This window comes from Hydra vulgaris, chromosome 12 (genome assembly GCF_038396675.1).
Source record: "Hydra vulgaris chromosome 12, alternate assembly HydraT2T_AEP".
Classification (NCBI taxonomy): Eukaryota; Metazoa; Cnidaria; class Hydrozoa; order Anthoathecata; family Hydridae; genus Hydra; species Hydra vulgaris.
In genome coordinates this window covers 35,512,501-35,529,281 of record NC_088931.1, presented here as the reverse complement: position 1 = coordinate 35,529,281, position 16,781 = coordinate 35,512,501, and the positions used below count along the sequence as shown (strand labels likewise).

At 25.4% G+C, this 16,781-nt stretch overlaps 1 protein-coding gene across 3 annotated transcripts in view; it reads right to left on the bottom strand.

The window, feature by feature from the left end:
• The window catches only part of LOC100202979 (inositol 1,4,5-trisphosphate-gated calcium channel ITPR1), a 139,702-nt gene that overhangs the window by 39,712 nt on the left and 83,209 nt on the right, over window positions 1-16,781 (bottom strand). For all 3 annotated transcript variants that reach the window (XM_065813080.1, XM_065813079.1, XM_065813081.1), the window contains exons 30-37: window positions 13,101-13,229; window positions 12,796-12,996; window positions 12,383-12,634; window positions 12,182-12,307; window positions 11,228-11,356; window positions 9,836-9,956; window positions 9,538-9,713; window positions 9,295-9,443 (exon numbers count right to left, since the gene is read on the bottom strand). In XM_065813080.1, the coding sequence (XP_065669152.1) occupies window positions 9,295-9,443; window positions 9,538-9,713; window positions 9,836-9,956; window positions 11,228-11,356; window positions 12,182-12,307; window positions 12,383-12,634; window positions 12,796-12,996; window positions 13,101-13,229 (1,283 nt within the window). The remainder of the gene's footprint in view (window positions 1-9,294; window positions 9,444-9,537; window positions 9,714-9,835; window positions 9,957-11,227; window positions 11,357-12,181; window positions 12,308-12,382; window positions 12,635-12,795; window positions 12,997-13,100; window positions 13,230-16,781) is intronic.

Here is a 16,781-nt window from a genome sequence, read left to right as displayed (position 1 = left end):
CAATTTATCTTTTTTTAACAAATTTTATTTCAAAATATCCAAAAAAGTGTTTTGAACAGATATTCATAAAGTTTTGATAATGACAAACCATTTGAAGTTTGCAATCAATCTCATCTGAAAAGACTAAAAAACTGTAGTATTGAAGAAGCATTACATTCAACCATACAAACACATTTATAAGAAAAAGTTTAGCAACTTAAATAACATCAATCGAGGGGTTTTTAATAACCTAATCGAGGGTACAAAAAATGGATATGATCACTACTTTAAAACATTTCATTGCCAGCATGTTCAATCCTAACTAACTGTCAAAAAGTGCAAGGTTTGCTTTCTTTATTTTGAATCAAAAGTTGTAAATAAAATAGCTTGAGAAGCATTCTACACAAAGAAACTAAACTGATGATTAATGTAAGACTTTTGCAACCTGTTCCACTTACTGCTTAAAGGCCAAATAATTGATATTGATATATATGAAATGTGTGAGTGTATTTGTATATATATACATACATATATATATATATATATACATATATATATATATATATATATATATATATATATATATATATATATATATATACATATATATATATACATTTATATACATATACATATATACACATATATACAGTAGATTACTGTTAACTTGAACCCTGGATAAGTCAAATTTTTACTAAATCGGACGGATTTTTAATTTCTCTTCAACTTTCTCTAAAATAATCCTCTCATAGTCATGTCATACCTTGATTATATTGGACCGCTTGTAATCTTGTATTGTTTCTTGGATTCCCTTTAATAAAAAAACTTCATTTAACTAGGATTTTATTTCGAACTGCATTTAAGTGCAAAACTTCCAATACTTCAATGAAAATTAGAATCTTTGAACACGTAAAATTAAAATACTTTCGAATCAAATATAATTTAACAAACTAAGTATTTTCACTGATATCTTCAATTTAGTTAATCTTCAGTCAAATTTTATTTATTAAAAATATCAAAGGCTAAAAGAAAACTAACAAGTAGAACTATAAAAAAAAACAACTTAATACTAAAATAATACTAAAAGAACTCAAATAGGAGAATCATCTGTATCTACATCAAATAAAAAAGCCAAATTTTTGAGATTAAATACAAGATTTTGTGACCTGAGAAGAGTGGCCTTTGGCCTTAGACAAAACCTTTTAACAATGAGTTCTAGCAATAGTAAACAGATGCCTGTTTTCTGGAGAATTGTTTTGGTGATAGATATGGAAGTAATGGTTAGGATTAGAAATTGCAGCAGCACAATGAGAGAAAAACCATGGAGAAAAATTGAGGCTTGACTTGAAATTGGAAATTATTTACTGCATACCATACTTATTTTGTCATGACTACTGGAGATCAGAAAAAATTGTACAAATTAACTCTGGAAGGATGGCTGCAAGGAAATTAAAAGTGCCTTTTGTGATCCATAAAATATGGAAAGTACTGATGAAACATGATGAGTGTTACTTCTGCATGGTTGAAATTTCAAAGTATAAAAAGGCTAAAGAATAAACTGACTCTATTTTATTGAAGTATACTATCTTTTATTGGATCAGTTCCACACAGTGATGAATTGCCTGTCTTTTCTCCACCTCAAAACAATAAAAGTGCCAGCATATCATTTTAAAGACATTTAAAAAAAAAAAGATGCGTTTTCATGTCATTCATTGTTTAGAAACATCAACCATTACACCATTTTCAAAAACCGTCTCACATAAACATGAATGACACTCTGGATAAACTTAGTGATGACTTCATCTCATTTCCCTAACCAACAAGAATTTAATGATTTAGTACAAGATTTAGGTCTCATTACATCAATGCAGAACTTCTGACATCATGCTTGAAAGAATCAAATTAATTAGATCCAAGCTTAAGAACCTCAAAATAATAATAACAATAACAACAACAACAACAACAACAAGAAAATATTTATTTTCCTTTATAATCTTACAACAATATAATAATAATACTAATAATAATAATAACAACAAAAATAGTAACAATAGTAGTAATAATAATAATGTAAGACAACAAAATTAAAACAAATTATAGTAATAGTAATAACAAGTATGTTTACAATAGTTACAATGAAAAAAATAATAACAATAATAGTAAATATTATAGCAAGTTATAATCATAAAACTATTTATAATGATAAGTTAATGATTTATAAGGATGGTGTCACTCATACAGAAGTCTGATCAAAGGAGTGAAACCAGTTTTTAAATATAATATAAGTAATAATAAACATAAAGACATACATTAAAACACATAGAGCATGCACACAGATTAAAGCACATAAATCATAGATTAATAATTAACTTGTAGAAATTGCAGGTTATAATAAAAACAAACTAGAAAAAAATTAACTGAAAAAAAAAAAATACAGAAGATAAATGTATTTTTTTAGTAATAAGGATAATAATGTCTAAAAGTTAGAATAAAATATTTTTCAGAATTTTTAAAAATTGATTTTGTTTAAAATGAAAAAAGAAGGTATTTTAAGGTGTAGTTTTTTTAAACTTATTCAAACACTGATAGACAATAGAATGTTTACCATACTCTGGATTTTAAAAGATGGTACATTTAGTTTTTCATTCTATATATTTTTAGTAGAATTGCGCCAACGAGTTTGTGATGGAAGAAGATAAATTTTTATTTAAGGAGTCAAAAAAAAAGAAGAAGATTGGCACTGAAGAATAACTTTACTAATGCTGGAAATGTTGCAACGTTAAGTTTTTTGAAAAACTTTGATGTACCTGATTTAAATGGTTAGAAATTTATTATTCTAATAGAACGATGCTGAGACAATAGCAACTTATTAATGCAATAGTTTCCAACTCGACTCCAAACTTGAAAATAATAGATGAGAATAATGCATAGTAAATATTCTTTAGTGTAACTTTATCGACATAATGTGGAATTATTGAAAACATATGTTTAGCTCGAGATCATCAATTTTAAAGTTCCACGAAAGATTGCAGTCCCCACCACACCAAGATATTTAATAACTCTTCTATATAAGAATATAGCCAGTATGATATTAATTTTGATTTTGATAATAACAATTTTATAGAAATAGTTTTTAAACATATTAGGTTAGCATTTAACCAATGAGCTATGCCTTTTAGATTTTTACATAAAGAATGCTGAGTTTACATTTTTACATAAAGAATGATACAATTTGTTGATATGCAAGAAATTGATATCAACACCAAACAAATGTATTGATGAGAAGTGAACAGAGTTGGTTAAGTTTTTAATGTATATTAAAAACAAAAGAGAACCAAGAACAGAACCTTGAGGAAAACCACACAAAACAAATTCTTTGCTAAAATTAAAACCATTAATTCTTACAAATTGTTTTAGATCTGAAAGATAAGATCAAAAAACAGTCATTTACAATACCGCGGTATTGTGTTACAATTTTATGTCCTAATTTAGAAATCAAAATACTATTGTCAACAGTATCGAAAGCCTTTTGTAAATCGATAAAAACACCACAATTGAAATGACCAGTATCAAGAGCTTTTCTGATTATTTTGTTATACTTATTAATGTGTGGCAAGTAAAATGTTTTGATTGGAAAATCAAATAGGTCTATAGTTAGTGTATGAAAGTTTAAAGCCATTTTTAAATATTGGAATAACACAAGGTAAATTTGAAATATCAGGAAATATTCCATTTATGAATGAGTTATTAAATAGTTTAGAATGAATACTTGAAAATTCATTGTTGAAATCTATAAGAATGTTTGTGAAAATGCTGTTTGGACCTAATGATTTTTTTGGATTCAATTTAGATATAAAAAATGAAATTTCAGGAATATTGGAGTTAATAGTAAAATATGTATATTTAGATATTTAAGATACTTTTGATAGTTGACATAAGACTAATAAATATTGGATTTGAGTTTATGAGCAACATTTGTAAAAGAAAGTGTTGAATGATTCAGAGATTAGAGTTGGATCAGTTAAATGTTTCATTTTCTTGCAAACAGTCTAGGGATAATTTCTTCAAATTTTTGACATTTGTTAGATTGTTAATGCCTTACTAAAGCGATTTTTTACATTTTCTGAGTAAAATTTATTAAAATGAATTTTTTACTAAGTTTAATTAATGTAATTATCATATATTTATATCTCTTAAAAATAACTTTAAACATGTTTATATTAATAAGATCATTAGATCTTAAAAATTTTTATTGGAAAAGATTGCGCTCTTGAATAGATTTTATAATTCCTTTTGTAATCCATGGTTTAAATCAACATTTGATCTTTTGATACTTGTTTTTTTAAGTAGGGCGTAACAAATTAAAATCAATGTTGTTTCAGTGATAAACATTTGTAAACATGAGTTAGTATCATTGGCCTTTATAACATCATCCCAGTCCATTTTTGATAAATCTGATTTAAAGTTTTCTTTATTAAAGTTTTTAAAACTCCTGCTATATAAATTGTGTCTGCGTGGTATAAGTAATTTATTGAAACTGGGACAAATACAAAATTGAGCTATGTGATCATAAACAGAAGTTGTTAAATTTCCTAAAATAATTTCATTAGTTATTAAATTAGAGAAAATAATGATCCTTTTTTAACCTTGTTTCTGTTATACAAATGCTAAAAAAACCAAAACTAAATAATGATAGAATTATGTTTAAATCCTTCAAGTGTTTTTGTAACAATGATATGTTTAGATGAAAAAAGGAGAGAGCATTTATTTAATGAAAGTTAAGTGTACATAGTTTACTTATATCATAGTATTTACAAACTATTATTTAATGCCTTTCTAAAGTTTTTTAAAGAAAAAACTATTTCTATAAAAATGTTAAAATCAAAATCATAAATTAATAATAATAAGAATTAATTTAGTTAGATTATTTAAGAAGAAAATTTTTGCATCAGAGTCTAAAACACAAGATAAAACATAATTATTATTTTTATTAGAGACTTTACTTAAATGAAAAGATGGGAAAAAATTGGATTGAATAAAAAAATAAGGTAAATCATCAATTATAAAAATTTTATCAGAAGAAAATAGTAATTTAAAATCAAAAATAAATAGGAAATAAATGCTATGTTTATAATAACAAAAAAAAAAAAAATACTAATGAATATGATTATGAGGAACAAGTGCTTACAACATTAAAACACTAACAAATACAATAAACAATAATAATAAAAATAATGGTAGTTTAAACAATAACACAACACCCAAACAAGGGGCGACTGAATAAGTGCGAATTTCATAACTGCGAATCAGCATAAGTGCGACTGGCATAAGTGCAAACTGGCATAAATGCGAACTGGCACAAGCGCGAACTGGCATAAGTGCGAATCACTTGCAAAAACTGGCATAAGTGCGAACTAGCACAAGCGCGAACTGGCATAATTGCGCCAAAAGAATTTGCAAACATTGGCATAAGTGCGAACTGGCATAAGTGCGAACTGCCATAAGTGCGAAACAATTGCAAAAACTGGCATAAGTGCGAACTGGCACAAGCGCGAACTGGCATAAGTGCGCCGAAAGAATTTGCAAACATTGGCAAAAGTGCGAACTGGCATAAGTGCGAACTGGCATAAGTGCGAACCAATTGCAAAAACTGGCATAAGTGCGAACTGGCACAAGCGCGAATTAGTATAAGTGCGCCGAAAGAATTTGCAAACATTGGCATAAGTGCAAATTGGCATAAGTGGCGAATTGACAAGTTCGCACTTATGCCAGTTCGCACTTATGCCAGTTCGCACTTATGCCAGTTCGCACTTATGCCATTGTTTGCAAATTCTTTCGGCACACTTATGCCAGTTCGCGCTTGTGCCAGTTCGCACTTATGCCAGTTTTTGCAATTGATTCGCACTTATGCCAGTTCGCACTTATGCCAGTTCGCACTTATGCCAATGTTTGCAAATTCTTTCGGCGCACTTATGCCAGTTCGTGCTTGTGCCAGTTTGCACTTATGCCAGTTTTTGCAATTGATTCGCACATATGCCAGTTCGCACTTGTGCAAGTTCGCACTTATGCCAATGTTTGCAAATTCTTTCGGCGCACTTATGCCAGTTCGCGCTTGTGCCAGTTCGCACTTATGCCAGTCTTTGCAACTGCTTCGCACTTATGCAGATTCGCAGTTATGAAATTCGCACTTATTCAGCCTCCTCCCAAACAATTAGTCAAGTTTAACAACAATAAAATATTGAATAAAGTTATAAAATTAAATTAAATGAGTAAAAAAACTAAATAATAGTTAAGAGAAATGTAAATCAAAATTATAATAATAATAAAAATAAATAATATATATTATAATATATGATGAGTGTAATATTTAAAATGTGATAAAAATTAATAGATACAACATAAAATGAAAGTTATTTGCATCCTATTATGTAGTATCAGAACCACTGTACTATTATCATGATGTTTGTGGTGTTTTAAATATCATTAGTATTGTTCATAATCCTGAAGAGTAAAGGCTATTTATTGACAGCTCAACAAAAAGTCTTGAACAAGTCTTAAAAAAAAAGCAGTTTTGCTCCGATAACAGAAACTAATTTCCTATGATTCCAGTAGATTCATTTTGTTTATATAAAAAAAGACTAGAAGAACGTAAAGTTTATTCTTGAGTAAATTAACTACGACAGTTACAAGTTGGATGTATGCAGACACTAAGATGCTAGGATTATTTCTCAATTTACAAAATGCCTATGTTTTCTTTGTTAAGGCTGGAACCAGGATTTCTTAAGAAATAAATCGCTAGTGAGAAAACATTTACAGACTAGTTTGCACAATGTTATTAATTTATCCCTGTTACCTGTTGAGAAGATCTTACTACCATTCTCAGAGGCGTGGTGGCCCCAGAGGTTATGCGGGATTCCTGCATGGGCAAATCATTTACAATATTTATGTTTGCACAAATTAAATTTTATTAATCCCTAGATTTTAAGTCTTCAACTTTGAATTATATTAGTATTTTGCATAATGATAATATTGCTCTGAAAACAAAGTAGATATTTTAAGACGTATTATGATACTTTTTTCATAAGAAAAATGATGAACCCATAAACGGTTTTTAACGATCGCAATGTCGTTAAAATAAATTTAAAAAAGTCCGCAGACCCATATTATTATTGTTGGACTTAAATTAACTTAATTTAAAATTTAACCCCAAAATATTTTTTTAAATGAATTAATAAGCAATACAATTACTATATAGTAATTGTATTGCGTTTTAATTCATTTAAGAAAAATGTTTTGGTGTAAAATTTTAAATTAAGTTATATAAATAAGTATCGAAGTTATGTTTTGCATTTTTTGCATTTTTGTAGCATTTCAAAACAGATATAAACTTGTTTTATAATAAATAAAGTTTTTTAATTTTTAAACAGTTTATATTATTGTATGTAAATAAACAAATCACTCTGTAATATCCTGTCCTCAGACATTAAAAAAAGGATGATGGCTGTGCAAAAAGTACATTTAAAGAAGATATGTTTTATGCAAACTTTGAATTATGAACTATATAAATACACAAATAAAACCTTTTAAAAATAGTGTAAAACCATATTATTTAACGAATTTATTTTAATTGAGGTGTGGGAATACCGCAAATATTTTCAAATACAATTTCATATTACGCCTTAACAATTTACTTATTTATGACACTTTTTTATTACTATTAATTATAGGTAAGTTTAAAATAAATTATAAAGATTCCATAGCTTTAAATTTTTTTATTTTCATTATTTTAATTTTGTTTATTTTTGAAATGAAAAAACAATAAAATAGCATTTTTGGAAAAAATATGAAATACTTTCAATAAGGTAACTGCTAAATGAAACTACGTTATAAAAACTTTTATGTTTAAATTATGTCAATAACGGCACCATTTTTAGAGCGGCATTTTTGCTGTTGTGAGTTTATGCAAAAATGTTAAAAAAAAACACCGAATTAAACAAAAGCATAAACTATCTTTAAAAAGAATTTCTAATTTTTGAAGATTTTCAATATTTATTTTAGAAAAAAATTATATATAATTTTAAAAAATTTCTATTATTGTACAATATACTATATATCATTATATAGTAATAGAAAAATTGAAATCTTTGATTTTTATTTTTGTGTTAGGCTATGTTCTTCAAACAATAAAATACTAATCGTATTTGCTTGCGGTAAATTGTGTTATAAGAAAATCAGAACAAAAACGTGGTCGCTGCATCGTATTGTTACCATTTTTTATTTTGAAGTATTACAAACAATATTATTAATTACAAATCACAAATACAATAATTAATAATTGTAATATTAATAATTACAAATATTACTAATTACAAATGTACTACAAACAATATTAATAAGTACAAGTGTTATCTCAACTTGCTAGTTTGTATTAATGATTTATTAGAATAAGATCAGTTATTATATATATATATATATACATATATATATTTTTTTAAACATCTTCGCTTCCAACAAGGCTGCAAGCAGCCACTAATTAAAGTTGGAAGTTACTGAAAGAGAAATATATATATATATATATACATATTTTTTTTCGTATGGGCCTTTACATCAAGCATATATGGTAAAATACTGCATATATAGGCCTTTTAATGAAAATCCCGCATAAGCTTTTTAGAGCCACCACGCCCCTGACCACTCTATCACATTAAACTAGGTTTTTCAAACAATTTGATAATTGATTTTTTTGGTTTTATGAGCAAGCAATTGATGCAATAAAAAAAACATATTCAGACTCAGACTTTAGATTGAGAAACATCAAAAAATTCAATAAACAGAGAAAAAAATTTTGTTGCTTTGTGTTATATAAGCTTGACAATTTAAGTACACTTTATTTTACTTAAATTTAAGTACACTTTATTTTACTTAAATTTAAGTACACTTTGTTTTACTTAAATTTAAGTACACTTTATTTTACTTAAATTAAAGTACACTTTCTTTTACTTAAATTTAAGTACACTTTATTTTACTTAAATTTAAGTACACTTTAATTTACTTAAACTTAAGTACACTTTCTTTTACTTAAATTTAAGTACACTTTATTTTACTTAAATCGTCAAGCAAAATACTTCAGTGTACTTAGTTGTCAAATAAAAAGCCATATGAAAAAATGAGGAAACTTATTTTCAAAAAACCACAAAAGGAAAACCGTTGAAAAAAAATTATTTTTTTTTAATTAAGATTGTTTTAGCTCATAAAGACACACATACACACATAATCAATACCATATGGCTAGCTTGTAAAATATAATAAACTTACTTTGAAAGAAACCCACCATCGTCAGCTTTTGTTCTATTTTCTGATCCTGGGGCAAATAGGAGATGAGGGAAATATAAAACATCAACTAGTAATGATGACTCTGCTTCTACAAGTGGGCGCAGCTGATCTTCCAATAATGCAACAATATCCTTGTTAAAAATTACAAATTCTTAATTTGCAAAATACCTTGATACTTTGTTGTTCAAAATTTGAAAAAAAAATTAAAAAAAGTAATTTTGTTACATGTAGCCCTTCTATAATGTTTCGATAATCTTTGGACATCAGTACTGCAGTTGAGTCTTTGCGTTGTCGATGACTTAACCACTGTCGTGAATGCTTCATTAAAAGTTTAGACCTGCTGACTAAATTAAGAACTTCTGACTCCAAATCTGTTGGGATTGCAATTCCTCGAGGCTTAGCTGTTAAAGAAAAGCAAATTTAAATTAAACATAGTAGAAAATATTGTTACAAAGCTGAATAAGCCATGTTAGAGGCTTACATCTAGTTTCCTGTCAAAAATTATAGCTATTTTAAACCATACCTATTTCAATAAGATTTCTCAAACAATTTTCCATCTGATACTTTTGTTGACCTGACAACCATGAGCATAATGAGAGTCGATAGAGCGAAGAAAGTAAATGGAGAAAAACTGATTGATGCGACTTGAAATAGAATTTTAAAAAATACAAAAAGTTAGTTATCTAAATATATTAAAAAAATCAAATATTGGTATTACCAAAACTACATTTAATTTTGAATTTAAAGTTGGCATTTATATCTCCCTGCTATTATTGTGTTCACTCGTGAATATAACAATTAACATAATTATAAAAATTACAGACATAAGTTAAAATTAAAAGCCTAAATTAAATTTGAATATAAAATTGAAGCATAAATTAAAATTAAATGTAAATTGAATACAAATTATTTTTTTTTTAAATGTTTTATTTAAAAAGATCAATGCCTGTATTATTAATTCTAATTTAAAACTATTAAACATAAATCTATTTTTAACAATTTTTAAATGCAAAACTAATTCTAACAGTTTCTATTAATATTCTATTTAAATGTATATATATATATATATATATATATATATATATATATATATATATATATATATATATATATATATATATATATATAACTTGACCACCAAATAGCCCAGATCTAAATTGCATTGAAAATCTTTGGAGTTGGCTTGATAAAGAGATTGCCAAGAAAGCACCAAGGAGCCTTGAGGAGTTGCACAATATTTAACCAACAATACTTGGAAATGTTCCCAAACATATTTTAGAGAATTTAATAGACTCAATGCCAAATCGTATAAATGAGCGCTTAAAAATTCATGGTAGAATTACGTGGTATTAGGTAAAAATTACAGTTTTTTGTTCTGTGGTTCTTAACTTTTCCACAATTTTTTTTTTAAACAAAAAATACCTATAAAACTTTAAATACATTTTTTTTTATTTAAAAGTTTTTGTCATTATTTTTTTATTTTATTTTGTTTGTCTATTTTCTAAAATTTATTATTATTTTTTTTTTACCAAAAAAATATATTCGATAAAATAAAAATTTAAAAATAAAAATAAACTATGATTTGTTATTTAGTATTTTTGAAATTTTTCACTTTTAGAGAAGTGATAATTTTGAATAAAAAAAAATTAAATTATTTGGAATAAAAAAATTTAGTTTTATAATTTTTGATTGTTTCATATATAAGTTTTTCTCAATTGAGTTTTATATTTAAAGTTTTTTAAAATACATTTTATATAATTTATTTTTTTTAAATTTATTCTGCACATTCTCTATGCTTAAAAGTTTTATATATTTATAATACATTTACAATAATTCATTATACTCATAATAAAATACTTCATACATAATTACACAGTTAATACATAATTAATACAATAAAACAAACAGAACTTACTTTAATTGTTGTAGCTGACTCAGAGAAAGGTGAATTAAAGAAAACTGTTATAATCTCTGGAACAATATCTGTTACATAATTTTCTAATAGGCTATCAGCATGTTTACGGTCATGGGTTGTATTTACAACCTGATGAAATTTAAAACTTGATTCATTAAATTTTAACATTAACAATAACTTTTAACAATTAATAACAGCAAATATAAATATTTATGATATAATTATTATTAACGATATTAAAAAAAATTTAAATTGAATAGTTTTTATCAAATTTATTTGTTAATAATAAATGTAGACAAAAATAACAAGCAATAAAAAAAAATTATAATAATAAAGTATAAACTAAAAATATACAATTGAAAAAATTTGAATGTTTAATTAATTTTACATTAAGATATACTCTTTATTTACGAGAATAAAATTTACTTTTTACGTGTGCAAGATTACCTTTTAAAACGTCAAATTTTTTTAAAACCTATTTTTTTTTTCCTTCTTTTATAAAACTTTTTAAAATTCTACCTGAAAAAATTTTTAAAAATACCAACTAAATAAATTTGAGTACACAAATTTTCAATCAAAAAAATTTTTCAATAATCAATCCTCCCAAAATAACTATATAAAAAAATTGTAATAAAAATTTAATAAAGCCTTTTAAAATTGTACCATATAATTTTTTTTTTAAGAATAAATAAATTTAAATAAAGTTTCAACCTAAAAAACTTTAAATAAACTAATCCTCACAAATAACTATAAAAAAGTTGTTGTAATCAGTTTACTGCAACAACCTATAAAATTTGCTGACTCATGCTTAATTCTCAGACATAGGTTTACTAGATATTATCAACACCTTTACAGAATAGTAATTATAAAACTAAAGTGCATGGTAAGGTTATATTATAAACTTATTATTTGTATCAAAACTCATTTTATTAGGAAGATTTAATCATACTCTACCTTTCCAATATCCACCATAAAATCTTCAAAAAGTTTCCACATGTGACCACTACTGTATATTTCTTTCATTTCAACCTCTGTGTCCACATAGCAATGGTTTAAGAAATTTACATAAGAATGTTTAACCTGAAAAAATTGAGTGAAAATCTCTAAATAAACACACACACACAAAACATTTCTATATCTAAAAATTAACAATACCTCTGGCACACAATCTGGATGAGTTACAATGCGAACTATGTCATCTAAAGGCAAGAGACTGTGACACTTTATTTCTGTATAGACATTTTTTCCCTCGGTACAGCTTGCCAATAACTTGACAAGATTGATGTGATACAAAAGTGGGCTTGATTCATCAGCACGTTCTCTTTCGCTTTGCATCATTTCCAAAAGCGTTGCAAATGAAGAATGATCATTGTAAAACACTAAGATATCTTCACCCATGCTAGAAAGCTTTTTTTTAAAAAAGATAAAAAATACAAATCTAAACTTTAAGATTAAAAAACAGTTAACCTAAAACAACAATTAATAAAAATTACAAAAATTAAATAAAATGAAAATGTGAAGAAATCAAGAAACAAAATAAAAAATAATAACTGTAAAATATTTTTTACCTCAGACATAACTATGTCTTGTGTCTTTCTGATTAGCTGATTTTCAGCTTTTAGCAGTGTCTGCAGTAATCTCAAATAAGCAACATGTCTTCCATGCTGTTCAATACTATGAACAACTTGTTGAATAACTCTTTCATTAACTTCATTGCATAGAATTAAGTTGTCATGGAATATATAACGCACAGTCTCAGCTTCAAGAATCTAAAAAAAAGCTTGTAAAGAATGATTTTTTATAAATTTATATATATATATATCATTCTGAATAAAAAAAAATTAAAACAATCAATAAAAAATTCAAGAAATACCCCCAGCCCTGATGATAAGAAAGTATCTAAGTATTTATGCATCAAAGTTTGATTTTGAGAATTTCCAAAACAGAAGCTTTGCAAAAATTTATGTGCTAACTGCATGATTTCTCGCATGTGAACATCTGACTTAAAAAAAAATTAACTTATTATTCACTAAATTTTGAAACTTAACAAAGAAAAATAATATTTTAAACATTTTCAACTTTATAACATATATATATATATATACATATATATATATATATATATATATATATATATATATATATATATATATATATATATATATATATATATATATATATATATATATATATATATATATATATATATATATATATATATATATATATATATAAAACATATATAACAAGTAAAAAAATAAATTAAAGAGTACAAAGAAAATATTATTCACATATTTTTAAAAATAAGCTATATAGTTGTAAAAAAAATTCATAATCAATAAATTATCAAAAAAAAAAATTTAACTGTGTTTTTAAAATATTTCTTAAGACATCAAAACTAAAGCAACTTTAAACCTGACTAGGTATTTTTTATATATTTTTTGACTAACATTGTATTATATTATTTTCAGTCAAAAATAATGAAAAAGCGCTTTCCAATGATGTTGACTTTTTTGACTTGATTAATAAACGTCGTTATGCAGCTCTTCTTATTAAATTGTGTTAATGATGGAGAGCCTTAAACTTTAAGACCGCCCAGTATTTGCATGATCCTTAAGCCTGCCTTTTGTTTGCTATTCATCATATTCATTCATTTTATATTTTTATTGTCCTCATTTTACATTTCCTGACTTTATTTTAAGCTTCATGACTTCATTTTAAGCTTTGTAACTTAATTTTAAGTATAATTTTTCTAAAAAACATAGATTTTGGTTAAAATAATATTTTTATTTCAATAATATTCTCTTTAATAGTGTAATTGATTTTACTAAAAAATATCTATATAGAAAAAAAAACAAAAAAACAAAACAAAGTTATAGGATATATATTTCTGTTTATAGTTTCATTAGAACAATTTTAGTAAAACATTTTGTAATTGTAAATAAGTTTATGCATTTATTTTTTGCTAATGAGATTAGCTGTCCTTCTCCTCCTCCATTTAGTATGTAAACTTAAATATATAAAATAATTGATTCTTTTTACTATTTATAAAGATTGGCTAGAAGAGATTGGCTTTTACTATTTATTAGAGATTGGCTAGAACAAGTTTCACAAAAATTTTATCTTTTTAGCTCATATTGCATTAGTTATTTTTGTCACATAATAAATTCTATATTTTAAAAATTGATTTAAAAAATTAAAAAAAAAAAAATTTAGGAAAGCCATTATCTTTTTTAAATATTCATTAAAAATAAATTTCATTAATGTATGTATTAAAAAATTGTTTATAGAAAAAATTGCTTTTCTCTCTAAATTTTATTTAAAAGAGTTTTAACAACTTATAATATTAAAATGGCAACTAAGTTGGTGTGTAAATCTTTTAAACCATTAATCACAGGTGCACATTGTTAAATTAATTTTACTTAAAATAAAAAATTAGTTAAAAAAAAACAACACTATATATAGGAACAGTTTTTTTTCTCTTGTTGAAAACATACATTATTCATAAAAAATTATGTATTATTCAACAAGAGTGAATAGAAATTTATTATAAATAATTGATGGATGGGAGAAGTAATAAAATGCTATTGATATAATACTCATCTTCTCTAAATGCATAAACTAGCATTATTGATTTGATAGAAAACAAGATTTGCACATAGGAAAAAAAATTATTTTATAAATTTTTTCAAATCTAATATATTTAGATAAACAGTTGAGTAAAAAATGCAAGAAACAATAGAAATAAACAATATTCAAATGAACAATACAGAAGAAAATAATTATATAAAAAACATTAGTTATGATGATAATCAAAGTGCAGAAATGACCTTTTTGGATGATGAAACAAACATTACTATTATTTCAAATGAGTCTTTAGATGAAAGAATTAATACTGAATGTGAAATACAGTTAAACTATGCTAATGACAGCAGCACTGCAAAAGGGAATAACTACATGCTTTATAAAAGAAGATGGTTGGTACTTCTTTCTTATTGTACTTTAACAACTGCTGTCACAACAACTTCCACATCATTCCCTGCAATTTCAAACATACTAGAAGAATTTTATCATGTGAAGCCTTTTGCAATTCATATGCTGTTAGGAATGTATGCTTTTTTGGTGGTACTATTTAACCTTCCCTCCTCTTATTTATTGCACAAGTTTGAACTTGCATTTGTCATGAAAATGTCAGGAGCGCTAAATTTAATTGGTGGAGTTATAAGATACTTTTCCTATAACCAAAATGGATATTATTTTTTGCTTACAGGAAATTTTTTTTCAGGTTTGTCACTTGCTGCCCTTTTGTTTTTAACTCCAAAGCTTGCTGTTAATTGGTTTGCAAAAAATGAGATTGGAAGAGTGATTGGTGTATGCGTAGGTTTTGATATGTTTTCAGCTGCATTAGGGTTTCTGCATTCAACTAACGTTGTTGAAAACACTAAAAATACTACTAATACTAAAGCAGGGATAAGAAGTCTTGTACTACACCAACTAATTATGGGGTGTGTGGCATTCTTCTTAACATTAATTTGTGTTAAAAGCTTCCCAGTAAACCCACCAAGCTATGAAGCAGAACAGCTCCGAAAAAATAAATCAAAAAAATTAGTTAAAAAACAAATTTTGGAATGTAAGTTAGATAAAAGTTCACTAAAAAAAAACAATAATGAGGATAATCAACACTCGTTTATTGAAAGCATAAAGAAACTTTACAAGTTACGAAACTTTGTTATTATTGTACATATAATAGCAGTTTCAGCCTCTTTAGAATACTCGTTTGGAGCTATTTTGAACAATGTATTAATTAGATTATTTCCTGGAAAAGAAAAAGATATTGGTTTAGTTGGGTTTACATCAATTATTTTAGGATTTATAGCTAATGTCATTGTTGGTGTGATACTGGACAAAACAAAAAACTTTAAATTAGCTACAAAAGTAATATTTTTGCTTTCTATATGTTTTCTTGCAATGTGGACATGTTTTCTAGAACTCTATCATTCCTTTGTAGCTATTTCCATATCATACTGTTGTTTTATTATGACATCAACCAGTTATTATTCTGTTGCATATACACACATGGTATCTGAAACTCATCCGATTTCTCCAGAGATTAGCTGTATGGTGCTTATGGTAGCATCTACTTCATATGTAATAGCTGTAGTTTTTCTATCCTCACTGCTTCTTGAACACTACAGTATATTACATGTAAACTTAGCAGCATTAATAATAACTGTTGGTGCAGCACTGCTTTCTTTTTTGTTTTGATAAATAAAATATATATTATTAAATATATAAACTTAATATATTTCAACTAACTTTATAAATATAAAAATATATGTACTTAAAAATTAATTAATTAAAATACTTCTCCTTTATATTCTGAATTATTCAAATTTAAAGTTTTTAACTAAATAGCTTTTAACAAATTAATGAATAGCACATACATTTTGCATGCATTGAATTAAGATTTTTAAAAAATGATTTAATAAAAAAATAAATAGAATTGATTTTCAAAATTTTCAAAAAAAAGATTTTAATGGTTTTATAGTTTTTA